General features: G+C 37.9%; 4 protein-coding genes across 5 annotated transcripts; 2 read left to right on the top strand and 2 right to left on the bottom strand.

Annotated features, from left to right (window-relative positions):
* Positions 1-247: 247 nt before the first annotated feature.
* Positions 248-1,797, bottom strand: LOC137948518 (methionine gamma-lyase-like). The gene is made up of 2 exons (XM_068794603.1): positions 1,035-1,797; positions 248-900 (listed from the first exon to the last, which is right to left on the bottom strand). The coding sequence occupies exons 1-2, from the start codon at positions 1,795-1,797 to the stop codon at positions 320-322; spliced, it is 1,344 nt and encodes a 447-aa protein (XP_068650704.1). The 3' UTR covers positions 248-319.
* A 1,612-nt stretch (positions 1,798-3,409) lies between these two features.
* Positions 3,410-6,511, top strand: LOC137948304 (probable 6-phosphogluconolactonase 4, chloroplastic). The gene is made up of 3 exons (XM_068794345.1): positions 3,410-3,774; positions 3,912-4,047; positions 5,873-6,511. The coding sequence occupies exons 1-3, from the start codon at positions 3,416-3,418 to the stop codon at positions 6,335-6,337; spliced, it is 960 nt and encodes a 319-aa protein (XP_068650446.1). The 5' UTR covers positions 3,410-3,415; the 3' UTR covers positions 6,338-6,511.
* A 190-nt stretch (positions 6,512-6,701) lies between these two features.
* LOC137949111 (uncharacterized) lies at positions 6,702-7,421 on the bottom strand. The gene has a single exon (XM_068795385.1). The coding sequence runs from the start codon at positions 7,368-7,370 to the stop codon at positions 6,921-6,923; it is 450 nt and encodes a 149-aa protein (XP_068651486.1). The 5' UTR covers positions 7,371-7,421; the 3' UTR covers positions 6,702-6,920.
* A 5,683-nt stretch (positions 7,422-13,104) lies between these two features.
* Positions 13,105-19,317, top strand: LOC137947894 (rab GTPase-activating protein 22-like). 2 transcript variants are annotated; one of them, XM_068793721.1, is made up of 5 exons: positions 13,105-13,503; positions 14,342-14,474; positions 14,608-14,657; positions 17,640-17,693; positions 17,855-19,317. In XM_068793721.1, exons 1-5 carry the CDS (start codon positions 13,247-13,249, stop codon positions 19,059-19,061), a joined length of 1,701 nt encoding a protein of 566 aa, XP_068649822.1. In that variant the 5' UTR covers positions 13,105-13,246; the 3' UTR covers positions 19,062-19,317. The 2 variants fall into 2 exon arrangements, with proteins under 2 accessions (XP_068649822.1, XP_068649823.1); XM_068793722.1 differs by having other exon boundaries at positions 13,416-13,682.
* Positions 19,318-19,323: the final 6 nt, after the last annotated feature.

The raw sequence follows: 19,323 nt of genomic DNA on the forward strand, positions 1-19,323 counted from the left end.
CGAACTAAAAATAGCAGGTCCGGTTAAACCAGGTTTAATACCTATGACCAACACTAATCAGTCGGGTTTAACCGGACTCAGACTGAACGTGTACATCCGAACGTGTGGAATTTAAGACTAAAATTGGAAAATGATGAACAACAGGGTACATCATATGTATTATTCATGAAATATTTGAATACAAACATAGCATATTTGGGTCTTAGCCTCAAACTGTAAGAAGGTTTGCAACGATTGAAGGGGGGTTTTGTTTTAAATTATTTTTTATTTATTTTTATTCGTTTTTCAAATTCTAAGACAGGAAGAGAAAAGAACAACTTCAAATCTCTGAAGTAATAAGACCAGCACCTTCCATTCTGTCGAGCGCCTTCTCAAACTGGCTCCACCTCTGTTCAACTGTCCCACTGTACCCGATCGACATTCTCACCAGCCCAGGCGAAATTCCAGCATGCTTCTTCTCCTCTACGTTCAACTCGCTACTGGTACTACTCCCGGAGCAAGACATGAGGGTCTCGTAGTAGCCCAAGCTGACGGCCATGAACCCGAACTCGACGGTGTTTTGGAGGAGGTGCATGAGGCGGCCGGCCCTCTCCTCCGTCTCCATGTCAAGGCAAAGAATGCCGCCATAACCGTAACCGGGGTTGGCCATGGACTTGAGGAGTTGATGGTGGGGGTGATCATCAAGCCCCGGGTAGATGACTTTGAGACCGAGGTTCTTCATTCTGGTGGCGTAGACGAGGGCGCGATGGCTATGCGCCTTCATACGGAGGCTGAGGTGGGGCAGCCGCTCGGAGATTTCAAATGCCACCTTCGGGTTCATCGTTGGACCTAGAAGCATGATCGCCCCTTGGTGGAGGTTCATCATGGAGTTCACTAGACTCGCAGATCCACATACCGCCCCTGTCACATAAACAATTTTTTTTTTTTTTCAGAAATGATTCGATTTTTTTCAGATAGATAGATAAAGTTGTAATGGTTATCAATTGTTATCGTTGGATTGTTGCAGTAAATAATGAGTCTTAAAGGATGCGTACCAGCGATCACGTCCGCCGCCCCGCTGACATACTTGGTCATACTGTGCACCACGACGTCGGCGCCGAGCCTCGCCGGCGACAGAATCATGGGCGCGAACGTGTTATCTACCACCACCGTCACTCCCCGCTCGTGCGCCAGTTCGCTCAGCGCAGGAATATCCGCCACCGTCAGCGTCGGGTTCGACACCGACTCCATGTACAGCACCTTCGTTTCCCCATCCCTGATCGCCTCCCGCACCGCCGCCAGATCCCCCACGTCGACGAAGGTGGTCGTTAAATTGCATGCCCGGGGAAGGAAGTGAGCCAGCAGCGCTTGAGTGCCCCCGTACAGGCATCGCGACGCCACCACGTGCCCTCCGCTGCTGCAGACCTGGAGCAACACGGAGGAGATGGCGGACATCCCGCTGGAGGTGCAGTAAGCCGCCTCGGTCCCCTCCAGGGCGGCCATCTGCCGCGAGAGGCTGAGCACCGTCGGGTTAAAGTGTCGGCTGTAGATGAAGAAATCACGGTCAGGACCCAGTTCGCCGGAGAACATCCGCTGCATGGTCTCTGATTCCATCACGGTGAAGGTAGCCGAGGCCTCAATCGACATGTTCACGCCGCCGTGCTCGCCGAAGTCGTGGCGGGTACTCGCCAGGGCTTGAGCCGGGTCGAAGCAATTTTTGCTGGCCGGGACGCCGTCTTCGGGGTACTCGTACTCCTTCCGGCAGCTCTTCTCCTGCAAGAGACTCTCTAGACTGCAGCGGTCTATCGTGTCTGCCATTGGAAAGAAGAAAAGGAAAGAAGTGGGTGAGAGGGCAAAAGATGGCGAAGCGAGAGCTGTGAGGATGGGAACGTGAATGGAGTCGTACTTATAGAAAAAATTTGGGTTTTCAAGGATTTTCGAAAGCATTTCAACCAACCTAAGGCTCGGTAGAAAGGGACCATACCCGACACATGGTTGCTCAAAAGGCACATGTAAGGGAGGGGAGAGCCCTAGGTGTGCCCAATAGAGAGTCCCTAACCCTATTGATTTTGCCAAAATGGAAAGACTGATTTATTTGGTTTATTGATAACTATATATGTGAGACATGATTTTCATATATTAGGTTTGAGTTTTAGGGTTTTTTAAATTGAAATTAAAATTATAAAAGAGGAATTTTCCCTTACAGACAATATAAAAAAAAATAATAATAAATTACTAATTTTTTTAAGGCACAAGTAGGAAAAAGGGACAAAAAAGGGTTTATACAGACAAGGTTTAGGTGGGGGGAAAAGGGTTGTGACCCATTTCCCATATTAAAGCCATAGGAGATATGAGGAAAAGAGGGAAGATAGTACACATATCCAAAACATGTGCAGTCAATAAAAAAACATGAATTTGTCACGATATGAAAAGTACTATGGAATAGGTTCTCCCGCATCTAACTAATAAGTGGCAAGTGAATTACCTAGGTAAACCACTTTCACTTATTTTTAAGAAAAAAAGTGAAAGTAAAAGTGAAATCACTCCCTAAGGCTAGTGAATTCACTTTCACTCGCACGCTCACTCACTTTCTCACCCATGTTCTGCTCATTCTACTTCTGATTTTTGTATTAGGATATTATAAAATTAAGCATTTATTTAAGTATTTTATGCTCTACATTTAATTAAAATTTAAAAGCTTGGTTACAATTGTTAATTATTTATTAATTTAAGAAATTTATCTTAGTTTATTAACAGAATAATTAATAAAATATCTTATAAAAATTAAATCAATCAGAGTAATTTTATATAATAAAAAACCCTATTTTTATTTATATAAATTTGTAATTTTAATATTATATTTAATTTATTATTTAAGAGTGAGAATTTAGATATTACAAAAGTAACAATTTAGATACTATTAAATTAACAGTTTGATTAACATTTGGATTTAATAAAAATAAGAATTTTTTTAATATTTTTATTTTTATATATTTAATTAATTAAATAATCTTACTTTATTGTAAATTATTTATTAATTAAAAAAGTTATAATATATTTTAGTTTACTTAAATAAAAATATCTTATAAATTTAAATCTATAAAAATATTTTTTATAATAAAATACTCTCTTTTTTATTTACATAATATTTATGATTTTAATATTATATTAAATTAATATTCTAAGAGTGAGAATTAGATATTAAAAGTAACAATTTGATTAAGCATTTGAATATTATAAAAGTAAAATTATTTAAGTTTTTTTTATTTTATATATTATTAATAAATTAAATTTATTTAAATTTAAATTATTTATTAATTCAGAATTATCTTAACTTATTAATAAAAATTTAAATAAAAAGTTAAATCTATTAGGGCCTTTTTAAAACTTTGGTCCCTGATTTCATTGACACTAGCTTCCGCGACCCCGACAAGCCATGGAGGCTCCAATGCTCTCTTTTTCCCTCCTCGCCAGTCCCTCCCTTCAACTGCCTAAAGTGATTCGATCCCTCCCCAATCTTTCCTTTTCGCCATTCTTAGTCCCCTTCAAACCTCCCCACCTCTCCTTCCGATCGACGCCGGCTCCTTATTCCACCAGATTTCGTGGGAAAATAAGCTCCGTAATGGCGGAAAAACTGGTAGCTACGGAGAAAGGGAAACTGTTGGTCTTCGATAACGAGGAAGGTATATCCGTTTCTTTGGCCCAGTACACCGCCGATTTGTCGGAGAAGCTCACTCGCGACAGAGGGGCATTCACTGTGGTTCTGTCCGGGGGTTCGCTCATTAAATCTCTCAGGTGTGAATTTTATCTGGGGTTGAGACAGACCTTTTTTTTTGTTTTGTTTTCGTGTGTGTTTTTTAGGGGTTGGTTGATTTTTCTTTCGATTGGGCAATATGTTTCTCTGTAACCTTTCTTCTCTGGGGAGATTCTAGGAAATTGGTGGACTCTCCTTATGTTGAGTCGATTGAATGGAGTAAATGGCACGTCTTCTGGGTGGATGAGAGGGTTGTTCCTAAAGATCATGAAGACAGCAACTATAAACTTGCTTATGATGGTTTTCTTTCCAAGGTAAAGCTGTCAATAGGAAAAAAAGTGGTTTTTACTGCGTCCTGTTTCTGTGCTACTATGCTGCTCTTGTTTGATTCCTGATTTTGTTAAAGCACGCTTTTATGGTTTTCATGACCGCTTCTCGAATCATAAGGTTTCTGGGAACTAGATTACTATGACTGTTATAACTTTTTGGAATCCAGGATGTTATTTAATTTGGGTTCTTTAAAGGTTTTAGCTTGTTTTTGGTCTTCCGTCTGTAAACTGGACTGCATATTCGAAACCCGTGTGCCTATGTTTAATTTGTAGTTATCTTTTTCAGTAGAAATGATGAAAAGTTATCTAGTGAAGGACAAAAAGGACAATGAGCACGATGAGAAAGAAATGCGGCCCCTAGAGATAGGAAAGAATTTGAAACTGAAACGAATTGCTATTGATAGTCCTAGTCATTCCATGATCCTGCTCCCCATGGATTCTTCATTGGAAAATTGAAATGTACCCTCTATCTCCAGAGCACCATAACTTATTTACATTTATCTATTGATTCTTCCAATATCTTGGCTACTTCGTCGTGAGTGGAATATTCTTAACTCTCACAATGACAATGTTCACCCATTGGGTAAGTTCTGAACTCAACTTTAGTACCCTGCACAAATTCAGAAGAATGAGTTTATTACGGCCATTTCCTTACATACCTTAAAGTCTAGCGCACCCTTTCTTGTTTCTTTTCCAAAATTCGGAATTGCAAGTCTCACAATGCTTCCAAAAAAGCTTGCTCAAAGTTAAAGCATCTTGACCAAGTTATCAAGAAGATGTGGTGGGGACACCAGTATGCCACCGGTCACCCAAGTTTGCACTCAGAGGCATTGGGCCCCACCAAGACCCATCACATTGTGGTTGGGTGATTCCATATTTTTGTAATTCATTTATTTTTTATTTTTTTTGTTTTTTATCTTACTGATTTTAAGAGATTTATCAGTTAGTGATTAATCCCTTTTCTGAATTTTGAATTTCAATTTCTCTTTTATTAATTGATTGTAATCGGATTAGAGAGATTGATGATGAATTAAGATTTTTTCTCTTACTGTTTCCTCTCTTCTCGTTCTTCCTTTCTCCCTCTCTACTCTTCTCTCTTCTTCGCCTCAATTCTTCTTCTCCTTCTCTATTTCTTTTCCTTTCTTCCCCAATTTCACCACCAGAATCGTTAAATCACAGCGTCCCTCAACAAGATGCATGTCAACTGGCGAAGCATTCACTAAATTCAGTGTGTCCATAAAACAGCATTCTTTACCTATTAATTAGAGGAGCAAGCATCAATAACAGCAAAGAAACCCCTTACAATACATGTTAGATTTGGTTTGTGCTTGAAAGTATTGGTAGGTTTCATCTAGTGCAATGAAACTATTCATCCTTCTAGTGAACTCATAATACATGTTGCTTACAGCCACAGAAAGTTATTCTCCAATGGAATCATTCTTTGTCTCTAAGCTTCCCGCATACATGTTATTTATTGACTTGACTCATAATCTGCTTGTTAAGTAAACATGGGAACTAAATTTGGCTAGTCTATATTGGTCTATTTGGAGCAGAATCTATTAGTGATGTAGATAACCAGTTCATTGTTCTTTTGAAAACAACAAGACAGTCAAGAATATAAAACTTTGTCACCAATATCTGTGGCTTTGTAATTCTGCAAGAAAATAACCTGTGTTGTTCATTGACTACGTTTGCTGATACAGGAAGTTCTAAATATATGGTTTTTCTGCTGCTCTGCATTTTTGTGTTTTTCTATCAAGATTTTGACTTCCATAAACAAATTGCTTTTTTTTTTTCCTTGGGATGACAGGTCCCAATTCCTCCTGGTCATGTTTACGCCATAAATGATGCACTCTCTGCTGAGGGTGCTGCAGATGACTACGAGACGTGTCTAAAGCAGCTGGTGAAGACAAGTGTGATAGACTCATCGGCTACTGGATGGCCTAAGTTTGATCTCATGTTGTTGGGGATGGGTCCTGATGGTCATGTGGCATCCCTTTTCCCAGGCCAGCCTCTTATTCACGAGAAAGAAAGATGGGTGACCTTCATAAAGGATTCTCCAAAGCCACCTCCGGAGAGGATAACTTTTACCTTTCCTGTTATCAACTCATCTGCAAATATTGCACTTGTGATAACCGGAGAGAGTAAAGCTGGTCCTGTTTCCAAAGCACTGGGTAGTGATCTAAGTTCAATATCCCTTCCCATTCAAATGGTTTCAACTGAATATGGAGAAACAACTTGGTTTACTGATAAAGCTGCAGCGTCGAAGCTGTAAGTTTTCGAGTTTTGGTGACTCTATTAGAACTCTGATATAATTTGCCACCAGAAAGTGCTCGTGAAGAACCCTTTGTAGCATAAACCCGTTGTATTTCTACTATGAACTTTGTAAATTATCCTTGTTTTTGCCATAATTTCAATTATTGATGAGGAAGAGCAATTATGTAGCTAATCTCCATTAAAATCTTACACTGAGAGACATCCTACAGATAATGTCAACATACTAAAAGTAAAGCAAGGAAGATTGGAAGAGGAGAAAATTGGATTTATAGAATTTAGGGTATGAATTGAATATAGCCTTCGTAATACTTGAATTGAATTGAGCAGATTCATTGGGATCACTGACAACTATTGACAGGGTTTTCATCGTCTTAGATAGGAAGCAACATCAGAATGAGAAATTAAGCTCTGTTTAACAGCAAAGAAATTTTTTATTTATCTGGTGCATGGAACTGCTGGACACGGAGAATAGCAGATGGTTCTCCATCTAATTAATTAAGCTCTCGGACCGAACCCGATTAGAAACAATACAAAGACATAACTACTACTCGGCTGTCATGAAATTATCAACAACCCAGTTTTCATTCCGCCTGTTCCTTCTCTTCTTCAGTTAGAAACGCCGATATAGGGAAAGACTTGCCGATTCCCATCGGAGTTTTGAAGTAAATCTTGTCGCTACCCGAGTCTTCGATGCTCATTTCCGTAATGGGTATCCACATCAATAGCTGTTTGCTCTTGATCCCTGTCATCTTCTTCATCTTGAACTTCTCCACATAGGCAGTCACCTCCGTCGTGTAGCTAACCAGAGTGTTCGTCCCCGTGAAAAAGTGCTGGTAAGGAGCCTTCAGTTTCATCCAGACGAACCCGGTCTCCCTCACTCGTCCGCACTCTTCCAAGTCCTTCAATGGGAGGACACCTCCGGGGAATCCAAGTTCCTGGAGCAGCCCGACGGAATGCTGATAGCAGGCTTCCGCGCCACGCACGATCTCAGCTCCTGCTCTCTTGTCTTCCGTCATCCTCCCGCCGGCCATCTGAGAAGTCGATTGGACTTTTGAGAGTTGGGTAGCGGACGCGCGCGACTGTGTTCCGGAACGAGGCAGGAGTGTGTTGCATTGCAGGCGATGGAGTATTTGAAGGGAAGGGGAGGTTGGTGAAGGGAAGTTGATCAGCTAACTTGAGGGATCAGAGGAGTGAAGGTTCAGGGATTTGGTCACCAACAGCTACCAGTTTTTTTGTTCCGCAATTTTAATATAGGAAGCGATCGCAAGACATTGGAAGAAGGGTAGGGTGAAAGTGTCAAAGTGTAACTAAAAGTGATCGAATAAGTGAAGTAAAAGTGAATCATGTTTTTTGTGTTAGTGTACTAAATGGAAAGTATTTTCTTGTGTGTGAGTATGCAAAATGGAAAAAGAAGTGGAAACAAGAGAATAAATTATTTTTATAATATATCTAAATAAATAATATATTTATACAAATAATAAACCTAAACAAATATGGTTATTTTTATAATGTATAGATACTTAATCAAATAGGGTATTTTAATCAAATTTTGAATTTTCCAATATCTTAATTATCACTCTTAATTTAGTAATTTAATTTAATATTAAAATGTATTAATACAATAAATAATAAAATAGGATATTTTGTTAATAAATTAAGATAGATTTTAGTTTAGTCTAAATTAATATAATAATTATAAATTAAAATTAAAATATTAATTTAATTAACTATAAAACATATATTACTTAAAAAAATGTTTACTTTTATAATGTCTGGATACTTGATCAAATTCTTACTTTAACAATATCTTAATTATCACTCTATTAATAGTAATTTAATATAGTATTAATAGTAGTTAATATAATAAATAAAATATAATATACTATTTTATTAGTAACATAAAGATAGATTTTAGTGTAGTATAAATTAATAAAATAATTACAAAATAAAATAAAATAATTAATTTAATTCATTATAACAACAAAACAAAAAATACCTACACAAATATGGTTATTTTTATAATTTCTAAATAAATATCTACATTATCTAAATTATCTAAATTATGAAGGGGGTGCTGAGAGACAGAGAAGTTGAGAAAATGCGAAAGGGAGGGTTCAGCGGTTGGGGAAAAGAGATAATGCGAGAGGATAGGGTTCAACGAGATAACTGAGATGAAGGCTTGACAATGAGGCGAGGGCGAGTGAGAGAGAAGTAGCATGACACCACGATGAAAGGAAGCAACACGACGGCACAACGAGACGACAAAGAGCATAATGTCAAGAGAGAGACGAGAGAGATGAGGGTTGGGAAGTAGATAGTGTCGAGAGAAAGGAGAGTTGCAAAGAGTATCAAAGAGTATCAAGTGAGCGACTGAAAGTGAATTCAAAGGGTGAACCCTCAAGTTTCATTTTTACTTGTTTTACACTAGACTAGTAAAAGTGTGAATTATATAGTTCATTCACTTTCATTTTCCCTCTTGGGCACATAATAATGATTTTGGGTAAGTGAGAGTGATTTCGAATCAACTTTCACTTTCCCTCAAGGTGCAGACCATATAAAGAAACCATTGAAGAACTCAACGGTAAAAAAATAGTTCCATCGTCACCTTATCAATCTAAGTTGGTATGATAATAAAAATTGCAAAGACAATTTAAATTATGCAAATCATTATGGTAATACCCATTTAACAATTCTTTTAAGTAATTCTAAAAATAATTTATATTTTACCTTTCATATACTATTAATTATTTATTTGTTTTAATAAGTAATTGTCTTTTAACTAAAAAAATATTATTTTAATTAATTATATTTTATATATGATCTTATATAAAATTACAATGGAACTTTTACTATACAATTTTTCATTAATTATACAATTGAAGAAAACAATTTTAATTTTTGTTTATTCCATATTAAATTAAAACAGTTTCTTTGTACATCATGAAAGGGTAAAAAATACCCATTTGAAATTGTTTCACTTACTACCTTTTTAAACGACAATTTGCTAATTTCACATAAAACAATAAAATGACATTTTTCTTGTCGGTTGTGTTTGGAACACAAAAAATAGATAGAAAAGAAAAGAAAATAAGCTTCTTTTCTCTTGTTTGGATGCCCATAGAAAACGAAAGAGAAAATATAGCTTATCTTGTTTGGATACATGCAGAAAATAGAAAAGAAAAGAAAGCTAGTAATATTTTAAAATTTTAATGATTAAATTTTTTTCTCAAGTTTCTATTTCTTTTCCCCCCCCAAATTCCATAAATTGAAAGAGAAGATTTGTTAACTAATAGGAAAATTTTCTATCTTATTTTATTTTCTCTCAATGATTATCTGCTGCCAAACAATAGAAAAAATTTTTCTCTCCCCTTTTCTTTTCTTTTCTTTTCTGTTGAGGAATCGTCCAAGATTAGAGCCCTTCATAAGTCTTCCAAAACAACCGAATTAAAGTTTAAGATGTTATAGACATGTTCTTTCATTTGCAAAAGATCATCCCTAACTATTGCAATTTTTGGGATGGGCCTTGAACTTAGTGAGTACAATTATCTTGAATTTATTGGTTGGGAAAGAGATTTCCTAAGTTGGCTATGAACCTAACTTCATATGGTATCAGAACAAGTTATTATACATGGGCTACCACCCAAATTATCCACATTAAAGTCAATCGCCACACTAAAACTTTTACAGGTAAAAAAAAACAAAAAGACATCAACATAATCCCAATCACTTAGTGCAGCTTAAGCAATAACAAGGAAGACATCTACTCATCTTGGGTTCCTGTGATAAAGTAAGTAAAATCCCCACATGGTACAAACCTGTTGTACCATTACAAGAACACCAGCAAGGTTTGGAGTAGGAAGGCACCTTTAACGCAGCAAAGCCAATACTCGTGCTGCAAAACTATCCAGTCAAAACAAAATGAAGTTAAGCAGTTAAACGAGCTGCAGAAAAAGCAAATTCATGCGGATCAGTTCCATGAAAACAAGTATATATGCTTTGCATTTAAACCAGTTTACACCCATATCTGATTCTGCTTCACTTTACGGTTGATTCTTGCCATCATTTGCAAAGAACTGAATGGTCGAGACAGAGAGTTGATTGTGATTATGCATGGTTTGCAACTGGGCAAGTTAAGACAAATTCATTCTCCGAGTTCACATGAAAGCCTCTCCACCTCTTTCTTCTAACCCCAGTTTGAACATAGAAAATGGCTGTAGCAATCGTCTCTTCCGTCGTCTCAAGGTGTCTCCAGAAATTGAAGTTTTGTTCAGATACATCGGTGTTTAATTCTGGTGGGTGGATGCTGATTTGTGTTAGTTAGCCATAACCCATCAATTTGTTATTCTTTGATTAGATAGTTAAGATAGTATAAAAGATAATCACATAATCAATCTTATCTTGAGTTAGGTAAACTTGACCGATCTGAGTCAACCATTCAGGTGGATGACCCATATCTCTCAACCTAAACCTAATGTGGTTAACGAGCCACACACACTAGATAATCCTTTCTTCAATTGATCCAATTCTTAATTTTCTTGGGTTTTTATGAGGCTGCCAGAGACTATTCTTTGAACAAAAAGAGGGTCTCATTCACAGTATCAATCGGAATGCAACGTTTCAAAGAGATGCATTTCTTTTTCTTTGTTTCAGCATATCTTAGGCCTCTTTTCTTGGTTCACAAAAGAAGGATATAAGCGAGACCCCCCCCTCTATATCCTTCAAGAGGGTAGGGTAGATTCCAAGACTCGAAAAATAATGAATATTGAAGCAATTCTTTAACCAAGAAAGCCATTAAAAACTGAAAGGACCCTCGATGCTTCATGTGACTTTCATTAAAATTCATGTGCATTGGAAACAAAAGCATGTGGGGAGGACACAAGTGGGGGCCCCTCCCCCACACAAACCCACTGAAAAATTACATATAATCTGCCGGCTACTATTAAATTAAGAGACCGAAGATCCTGTTGGTTGAAGTAAATGGTAGCCAGCAAGAAGATATCAAGAGCCAAGAATTCCTTGCTCGGAAGCTTTTCTCCTCCACAGAATCCTTTCTCTTCAATCGCCACCTTTTTTTTTAATGAATGATGCTGGCCTGATTCTTTTGACCATTAGAGCCTGCTTTGGACGTGGCAACCTCTGCAGTTATCTCTGTGATGGAAACCCGCCACAGACACCCAGAAAGAAAGGAATAATCTGTTTATCTGATGGGTTCATCAAAGCAAACTACGACATGTCTTTCATCAAAGCAGCTTTCAGTAGCTTCAGTGAAGCTAGTCCAGTTTGAGCAGAGAATGAAAATTAGAGGAGACAGATCTAGGAACAAGAGACGAGTCGAATTTCAATTATGAGTAATCACAGGTGGGTGAAGCAGTGGGTGGCGCACTTATTTGAACTGACATTTACTAATAATCAGCTGATCTTATCCCCCTAAAAAAAAATATTCTATCAACCAAAAAAGCATCATCTAAGATCATTTTTGTTCTATAGGAGTCCTTTAATCAAGCTCTCCTAATCCCCTTCTCACTCTTTTAATGAAAAATTACCAAAGTGTCCCAGGTCTCTTTTGGGCACATACCCTAATCATGACTGAGAAGAGTAGTTGGATAAGGGAAGCAGTAATAAACCTGAAAAGAAGTTGAGGAAAGAGACCTCTCAAGGGACATGCCAGGAATCCAATGAAAAAAACACATACTATCAAAAGATTGGTGTCAGGGGTTGGGACCATATAAACTTATGACCTATTACAACCTTCTCATCTATATGGATTAATGAGTATAAAAGATCTTGAGTTTATTAGTTAAGAAAGAGGTTTCTTAAGTTAGCTAATCATATTAGAGAGCATTAATGAATAATTCCACATGAGTAAAAAATTATTAAATTTATTAATAAGTATAAATATATGGTCTGTGTTATTTTCCCAAACCTAGCTCTAACGACGATTTATTTGACTGTTTCCATTTTCTGGAAACTCGAAAAAGTCTCAACAGCTTTGTATCCCGCATTTATGGACGGAAAGACAATTTCCTGGAAAAAAATCGCAGAGACTCCGTCACTGCGTTCTTCATTTCTCGGAATCGTAATGTCAACAAATTCAAAGTCTTCGATTGACTCATCTTCGTTGAACGTTGCCATTTCTTCTGGAAAATCAATGGTTACATTACATACAGAACACAACAGAGAGAGAGAGAGCGACAGGGAGAGAGAGAGTCGAGTGAGTGGGACCGGGCCCTTCCTGTGGGCCCTCTCTATCATCAATTAAACGATGTTAGGTGGGTGAGATTCAGAGCATTTTAAAGGATCATTGAGAGAAGGGCTGGTGGGGTCCGCTTCACTAAGTGGTTACTTAGCATGCATGTTCCATATCCTTTTGCCGGTGGGCCCACTGAGATTGTGATCTTGTGATTTATTTTATTTTATTTTATTGAGGGGGAAAGTAGTCTTTTGTCGCATTTTGGAATATTGTAAGGACAGGTGGGCCATTCCGTTGAATTTCAATGGTCAAGATAAACTAATCTAGACTCTAACAAATCTCAGGTGGGTCCACTCAGTTGTCCGTGTGGCATTAATGTCCCACGTTGTCTTCCACCGGCAGGAGCGACCAGGTCCGGAGCCGACGCTGACCGTGTCAGTGGCGAAAGGGAGGATTTTAGGAGAGACAGGGTTAAAATGGGTATTTGAGTTGGTAATCGGATCTTATTGCATAATAAAATAGTGAAATTCCGCCGATGTCCGTAAGGCGAGATAAAACTGAAGTCGTCGGTCCACTCGACTGCCGTGAAAACGCGAGTAGAGAGAGAGAAAGTAGAGGAGCAAAAGATAGGAGAGAGAAGAAAGAGTGAGAGGGAAATAAAGCGAAAAAGCAAATTTAGGGAGGGAAGGGGGGAGGGAAGGGTGTCCTCCGTTGGTAATGGTGGAGGCGAGACTTGGAGCGCCGGGTAAGGTAAGAGCAAAAGTGCGGCTGTTCTGCCTCATGTTCTGGTCCTTAATCGTTGGGAATGGTGGAGGTCTCGTCGTCGGAACACTCGGCAGTGGCAGTGGCAACCGTCGGATTCTCATCGGCGGCGGTGGAAGGTTTTGGTCTGGCTGGAATGCGAGTGGAGTAGCGATCGCCGTGACGGCCATGGCTGGGCTCGCCCTGGCCGCCACACTTGTCTACTCTCGTAGGTAATTTTACCCGCTGGTTTCTGCTCTTTTTACCATAATACCCCTCTTCCCTCCTAGATGAAAGCCCTCCGACGCTCCCATACTTCGTCTTCGTCGTCGTCCTCGTGGGTTCATTTACGATCGGTTCTTTATGTTGTCTCCTCCTCCTCGTCTTCATCCGCATCTTCCGTTCCCGATAGGTGAGTCCATTTCCTGACCCTTTCTTCTTCTTTCATTCCTTCTTTCTCTTTTTTTCTTGAACAGTTTCTGTTTTTTAGATACTCATGTCTTTATTTTTTTGGATTCCGAAGTTGTCAGATCCGATCTTCCGCTAACGAACTCTGGAGCTTTGCATATGTTCTTATCATTATATCTCTCATTGAAATTGACTTCCTTTTCCCTGAGTAATTGCTGAGATTTTGCTCGGACTTGCGAGCGATTGGCTGGATTTTAATTCTGGTGTCTGTTCGTTTATTCTTGTTCTTTGTTAAGATTTTGATCGGAAGTTCTATGAATTTTGTGAGTTTGGAGTTCGGTTTTGCGTCTTATAGTCTTTTTTAGCTATACATTTTTTTATTTTTTTTTACTTGCATCTTTTCCCAATGTTGGATTTCTCATATACTATTGACTTTGGCATTGGACTAGAGTGATGTCAGTTGGACAATGTTTTGAGTTGCTATTATATATTTCAGTGGGCACTACCTCCTGCATTTACTCCTTTTATTTTTTCCTCTCATGGATTTAAGTAAAGAGCTGTGATTTATGCAAGTTGAAAAGGTTTGTTTGTAGCCTCAATATGCTTTTAATATCCTTAAAACAAACTCCATGGTTATGACACTGCTCAATAACTGTCTTTCAGGGGTAGTCTCAAATCTCCGTGGTCTCGTAGGAGAAGAAAGCATGCTCTTTCACCTCGGCTATGGAAAAGTTTATTTGCACCAGATGGAAAGCTTCAAGATGGGGTCAAATTTTTGAAAAAGGTTCGCAGTGGGGTAAGTTGTTATCTAGTGGCAAACGTTTGTTTGTATATTCTGTAATTTAGTTCTTTTACCATGCTTCTTCATTCCTATAGTTGTTACTCTTCTTGCTCCGCTCTTTTGATTAATTTTTCTTTTCATGAAGCAGGGAGTCAATCCTAGCATTAGGGCAGAGGTCTGGCCTTTCTTGCTTGGAGTGTAAGATTTTCTGCCTTTATAACTTTGAATTGGTCTGTGTGTGAGGCGATGACACATTTTTTTTCTTCTTTGAATTGATAAGATTGAAAACAATCATTTTGGTGTTCTCGTTTTCCTTGATGTAGTTGTGTTGTATAAACTTTCTGGTTAAATATCAAAATTCTGTGGAATCTAATTATATAGGTTAGAAAACCAGAATGGTCATGAATGGGTTTTTTTGATGATGTTTCTCTGCCGCCAGCCTAAGAAAATCAGGTTTGGCAGGCGCCAGCAAAAAGACTCAATGACTAATTGCAATACAAAAACAACAATTAGAATCTACTTCTTTAGATTGGCCTTGCAGCCTAATGCAGTTTTTGTTGGTGCGTATTAGTCATCTTTTGTGGACTTATCGACATTTACTAATTTTTTTTGTTTGTACAATATAATTAATCTTTTTTGTAGTCTTTGCTTGTAACCTTAAATAACTTATTGAAGTGGAAATTGTGGCAATGGTTAGTTTTTTATGTCTCAAGGTTTATAGCAAATATAGTGAAAACCATTGCTATAAAGACAATCACCGTTTAAAAAATAAAAATAAAAAAACAATATGAGAGAAAAAAAGAAAAACAGAGCAATCAATTATGAGAGAAGTGACCTCAGTAAAACACTGCTAGTGACACACAGTGGCCTGAGCCCTGAGGTTCCAACATGGATATCACCAAAAGATAAAAATGGTAGCAATATGGATGAGATAACTTGAATAAGCTTTTGTTAGGTGTATAAAATGTGAAATTGTGCACTCCTGTAGACTCATGAGATGTTTATTCAAAAGGGTTTTAACAACTGTGACTTGGACATCATAGAAGAGGGACATGCTGGAAGACTCAGAATTGCTACACTTTCTTAATGATTTTTGTAGCGTTGGAGATGTTTGACCATAGACCAGTAGTATTGACGATTTTCTTTTAAAAAGGTGGTGCTAAAGATTTTTCATTGGCTTGGGTACACAATCCTACAGGATATCATGTAACCATCAGCTAATCCAAATAAATTCCCTTTTGTCACCACATTGTCTGTTGTTCTATGACATGGCAATACTGTTGCCTAGATGGTAGAGAGTGTAACTTGATTGATTTCTGATGTTCTTATATTTTACACTGCTTTTTTTTGCTCAATATTATCAAGATATGGATTTACACAACCTTGCAAGGCATCATTTAATTTTCAGCTGAGCCAAATTAGATGATCCTTTTGTCACCACACATGTCTACAGTTCTTTAAAATGGCAATACTCTCTTCTGGATAGTTGAGAGTAACTTGTTTAATATCTGGTGACCTTATATTTTGCATTGTATTTTCAGCTATAGTAAATCAAGATATTTGATTACACAAATGTATGAGTTTGGATTGTAGACAGACTCTTTATATATGTTTAGAAAGACAGGCTTATTTTTTGTACATGACAGATTTTACTAGTTAAACAGTGGGAATCCTACTTGTGCATGTTTTATATAATCTTCTATGCAATGTTGACTTTATGTAGTCATATATCAACATGAAATTAAATTATTGTTCTTTACTTTGTTTTGAACATTTTGCTCTTCAAGAAAGAACAAATCTAGCTAACAAAACATACTAGTTTTTTTTGTTTTTTTGAAAGTGGATAAACTTACTAGGTTGGTTTAACAATAATTGTTCCTTTATTTAAAAAAAACAATAATTGTTCCTATCTTATTATGCAAATTATTAGCCACTTAGGAGGCTTATTGCTCAGCCTTTTAACCTATTAAATTTTCTTATTATTTATCAATGTAGGATTTTTCCTACTCAACACTCTCCCTCGGGTGCTTATAATGCATAATGGGCCCGAGACTCGGCTACAAACTCCCAATGAAACAAATAACACACAAACTCCCACCTCATAGAGCTTACAACTCATACAGTCCCACCTCATTGAACTTACAACATACGAACTCCCACCTCATGGAGATAAATAACCAGGAAATCTAGGTTCTCGTTTCTGTTGGGTTATGCCCACTTCTATCCCAACATGACTAGCAACTTAGGAAGTTTATTGCTCAACCTTATAACTCATTAACTTTTCTTAACATTTCTTATCGTGTGTTTTTTTCCCATAGCATTCATATTAAAGAAACAAATCACCTTGAGATTATGTGCCCATTGCTCTAGTTTTAGCATCCGCACTGGTCTTTGCTTGTTGCTCAGAGTGGTCAGTGAGTAGACTTCTGATGCTATTTTCTGATCCACTGTGAAACACTAGGCCTACTTTGAGAACAATCAACTTTCTTTCTTTTTTGTTTTTCTTTACCATAACTCTGTCAGCATTGCATGAAGTAATGTGATTTTGAACTTCCTTGGACGTCTTACTGCACAAACCTTCAAGGGAGGCAAATTTGAACTGTTCTCTCATCAATTATACCTTCCAGACACTGAAGACTTGCACTAGCTCTATTCCACATCTAATTGATGCGAGGGTCGAAATTTTTAAAAAATTCAACTCTGCACGGTCTGTTAGTGAGTCCCCAAAGCTTGCCATTAGTTAGTTTTATAAACTATTGGTTGAAATAATAAATAGCTATTTCTTTCCACATATTTTGTTCTTTCCTGTTGAATGGTTCAACAAAGTAAAAATGAGTAAAATAAACGCTGGTATGTGAATCTCTAATTTGTTTCTTTGTATTTACAACTACAAGAGAGTATATATGGTTGAGTGATTTCCTTTAAAATTTAACAATTTTTTTACTCAAAAAAAAAAAATGGTTGAGTGATGACTGGCTATATTGTGTTTATGCACGAATTATTCTACCTGGTTATATATGTTCTTGATTTTACCACATGTATTTGCTTATCATCTTGTAGTTTTTGGTTAATAAGCTATTTTTCCACTTTTTCTTGTGATAGGTTGTTCTAGTTGTTTTTTTCTTTTAAGTGTTTGAAGTTTTCTCTAATATGTTGTTTTCTATTGTTTATTGAGCACAGTTATGAGTTGAACAGCACAAAGGCTGAAAGAAATACAGTTAGAACACAGAAAAGGTACTTTCTTTCAGGCTGCGTTAGTTTCCTTTAATTGAACTAGTGGGATTGTGTCTTCATTCATTTTTATTATAGAATGATTACCTATTCAAGAAAAAACCTTGTTATCTTCATGTTGCCTGATGTCAACTTACTCTTGCCATTGTTGCCTTGTCTTATAGGAAAGAATATGAGAATCTTAGAAGAAAATGTCGGCGACTTCTAAAGCAGTTGGATGAGAATTATATGAAATCAGATCAATTAGGTTCTAACCAGACTAGAGATTCTCCTTGCTCTGAGGATGTCGTTAGTGCCAGAGAATCCCTTTCTACTGAAGGTGAGATCCTGGAGGAGGCAGATGAAGAAGATTCAGAACAAAGAGTTGGAGAAAAGCATTCCAACTGTAAGTCACATGCAGAAGATAAACGGGAAGATGAAGATAAAAGTGGATTGACCCAAATCGATGGCTCTGCTGTCGAAACCGAATCTTCTGATTCTGAATCTTCTGTTGAAGAATCTGAGACCCCTCTGGAACCTCTAGAGGAGATTGATCCCAAGGACTCTAAAACATCCAAAACCCACACAGTTGAAGATTTCACTACCTGGCAGCGGATCATTCGCCTTGATGCAGTGCGGGCCAATGCTGAGTGGGTTGTTTACTCACAGTCTCAAGCCTTGGTTTCAGAAGCTCGGGCATGCAGGTCCGCCCAGGCTGTCGGACTGAGAGATTATGACCACTTAGAACCGAGCAGTATCTATCATGCTGCAAGGTTAGTGGCCATTCTTGAAGCATATGCAATATATGACTCAGAAATTGGTTACTGTCAGGGGATGAGTGACTTGCTATCCCCCATTATTGCTGTTATGGAGGAGGACCATGAGGCTTTCTGGTGCTTTGTGGGCTTCATGAAGAAAGCCCGACATAATTTTAGGCTTGATGAAGTAGGGATACGGAGACAGCTTAATATAGTTTCTAAGATTATTAAATACAAGGACTCATATCTGTATAAGCACTTGGAGAAGCTTCAAGCAGAAGATTGCTTCTTCGTGTATAGGATGGTGGTGGTTATGTTTAGGAGGGAGTTGAGCTTTGAGCAGACCCTCTGTCTGTGGGAGGTGATGTGGGCTGATCAGGCAGCTATCAGGGCACAGATCGGAAAATCCGCATGGGGTAGGATAAGGCAACGGGCTCCACCAACAGAAGATCTGCTGCTATATGCAATTGCTGCCAGTGTATTGCAGAGGAGGAAACTGATCATTGAAAAGTATAGTAGCATGGATGAAATACTGAGGGAATGCAATAGCATGACTGGACAGTTGGATGTCTGGAAGCTATTGGATGACGCCCATGACCTTGTGGTAACCCTCCATGACAAAATACAGGAGTAATCCTTGGATCGACTTATCAACTAGTTGGCTGCTTTCGGTCCTATCTGGTCCAATTTTTCTGCTTCTTTTTTCAAAAAGAAATATTAACTGGGTTGTCACCACGTCTTTCATTGTTGTAACAAAAAATTGTTGCCAAAGAAAGAAATTCCTCTTCCTACTGATTCTTGTGTCTGTTCATTTCAAACTCTTATATCTGTAAGTAGCCGTACTGTAGCTTCTTGTTCTTAACCCCAAGCAGCAGAACTAAGGATGAGGAAGATTC

Source organism: Aristolochia californica, unplaced genomic scaffold (assembly GCF_029961685.1).
Source record: "Aristolochia californica isolate CCGP_79_NKW_82.1479 unplaced genomic scaffold, dmAriCali1.0.hap1 SCAF_13, whole genome shotgun sequence".
Taxonomy (NCBI): domain Eukaryota; kingdom Viridiplantae; phylum Streptophyta; class Magnoliopsida; order Piperales; family Aristolochiaceae; genus Aristolochia; species Aristolochia californica.

What these genes read in the sequence shown, in the direction of transcription:
- LOC137948518 (XM_068794603.1), bottom strand. Translation starts at nt 1,797, where the DNA reads ATGGCAGACACGATAGACCGCTGCAGTCTAGAGAGTCTCTTGCAGGAG. An exon ending in GGCGGCGGACGTGATCGCTG is followed by an intron (nt 901 to 1,034) that starts GTACGCATCCTT and finishes TTTATGTGACAG; the next exon opens with GGGCGGTATGTGGATCTGCG.
- LOC137948304 (XM_068794345.1), top strand. Translation starts at nt 3,416, where the DNA reads ATGGAGGCTCCAATGCTCTCTTTTTCCCTCCTCGCCAGTCCCTCCCTT. An exon ending in TCGCTCATTAAATCTCTCAG is followed by an intron (nt 3,775 to 3,911) that starts GTGTGAATTTTA and finishes GGGAGATTCTAG; the next exon opens with GAAATTGGTGGACTCTCCTT. An exon ending in ATGATGGTTTTCTTTCCAAG is followed by an intron (nt 4,048 to 5,872) that starts GTAAAGCTGTCA and finishes TTGGGATGACAG; the next exon opens with GTCCCAATTCCTCCTGGTCA.
- LOC137949111 (XM_068795385.1), bottom strand. Translation starts at nt 7,370, where the DNA reads ATGGCCGGCGGGAGGATGACGGAAGACAAGAGAGCAGGAGCTGAGATC.
- LOC137947894 (XM_068793721.1), top strand. Translation starts at nt 13,247, where the DNA reads ATGGTGGAGGCGAGACTTGGAGCGCCGGGTAAGGTAAGAGCAAAAGTG. An exon ending in ACACTTGTCTACTCTCGTAG is followed by an intron (nt 13,504 to 14,341) that starts GTAATTTTACCC and finishes ACTGTCTTTCAG; the next exon opens with GGGTAGTCTCAAATCTCCGT. An exon ending in ACAGTTAGAACACAGAAAAG is followed by an intron (nt 17,694 to 17,854) that starts GTACTTTCTTTC and finishes CTTGTCTTATAG; the next exon opens with GAAAGAATATGAGAATCTTA.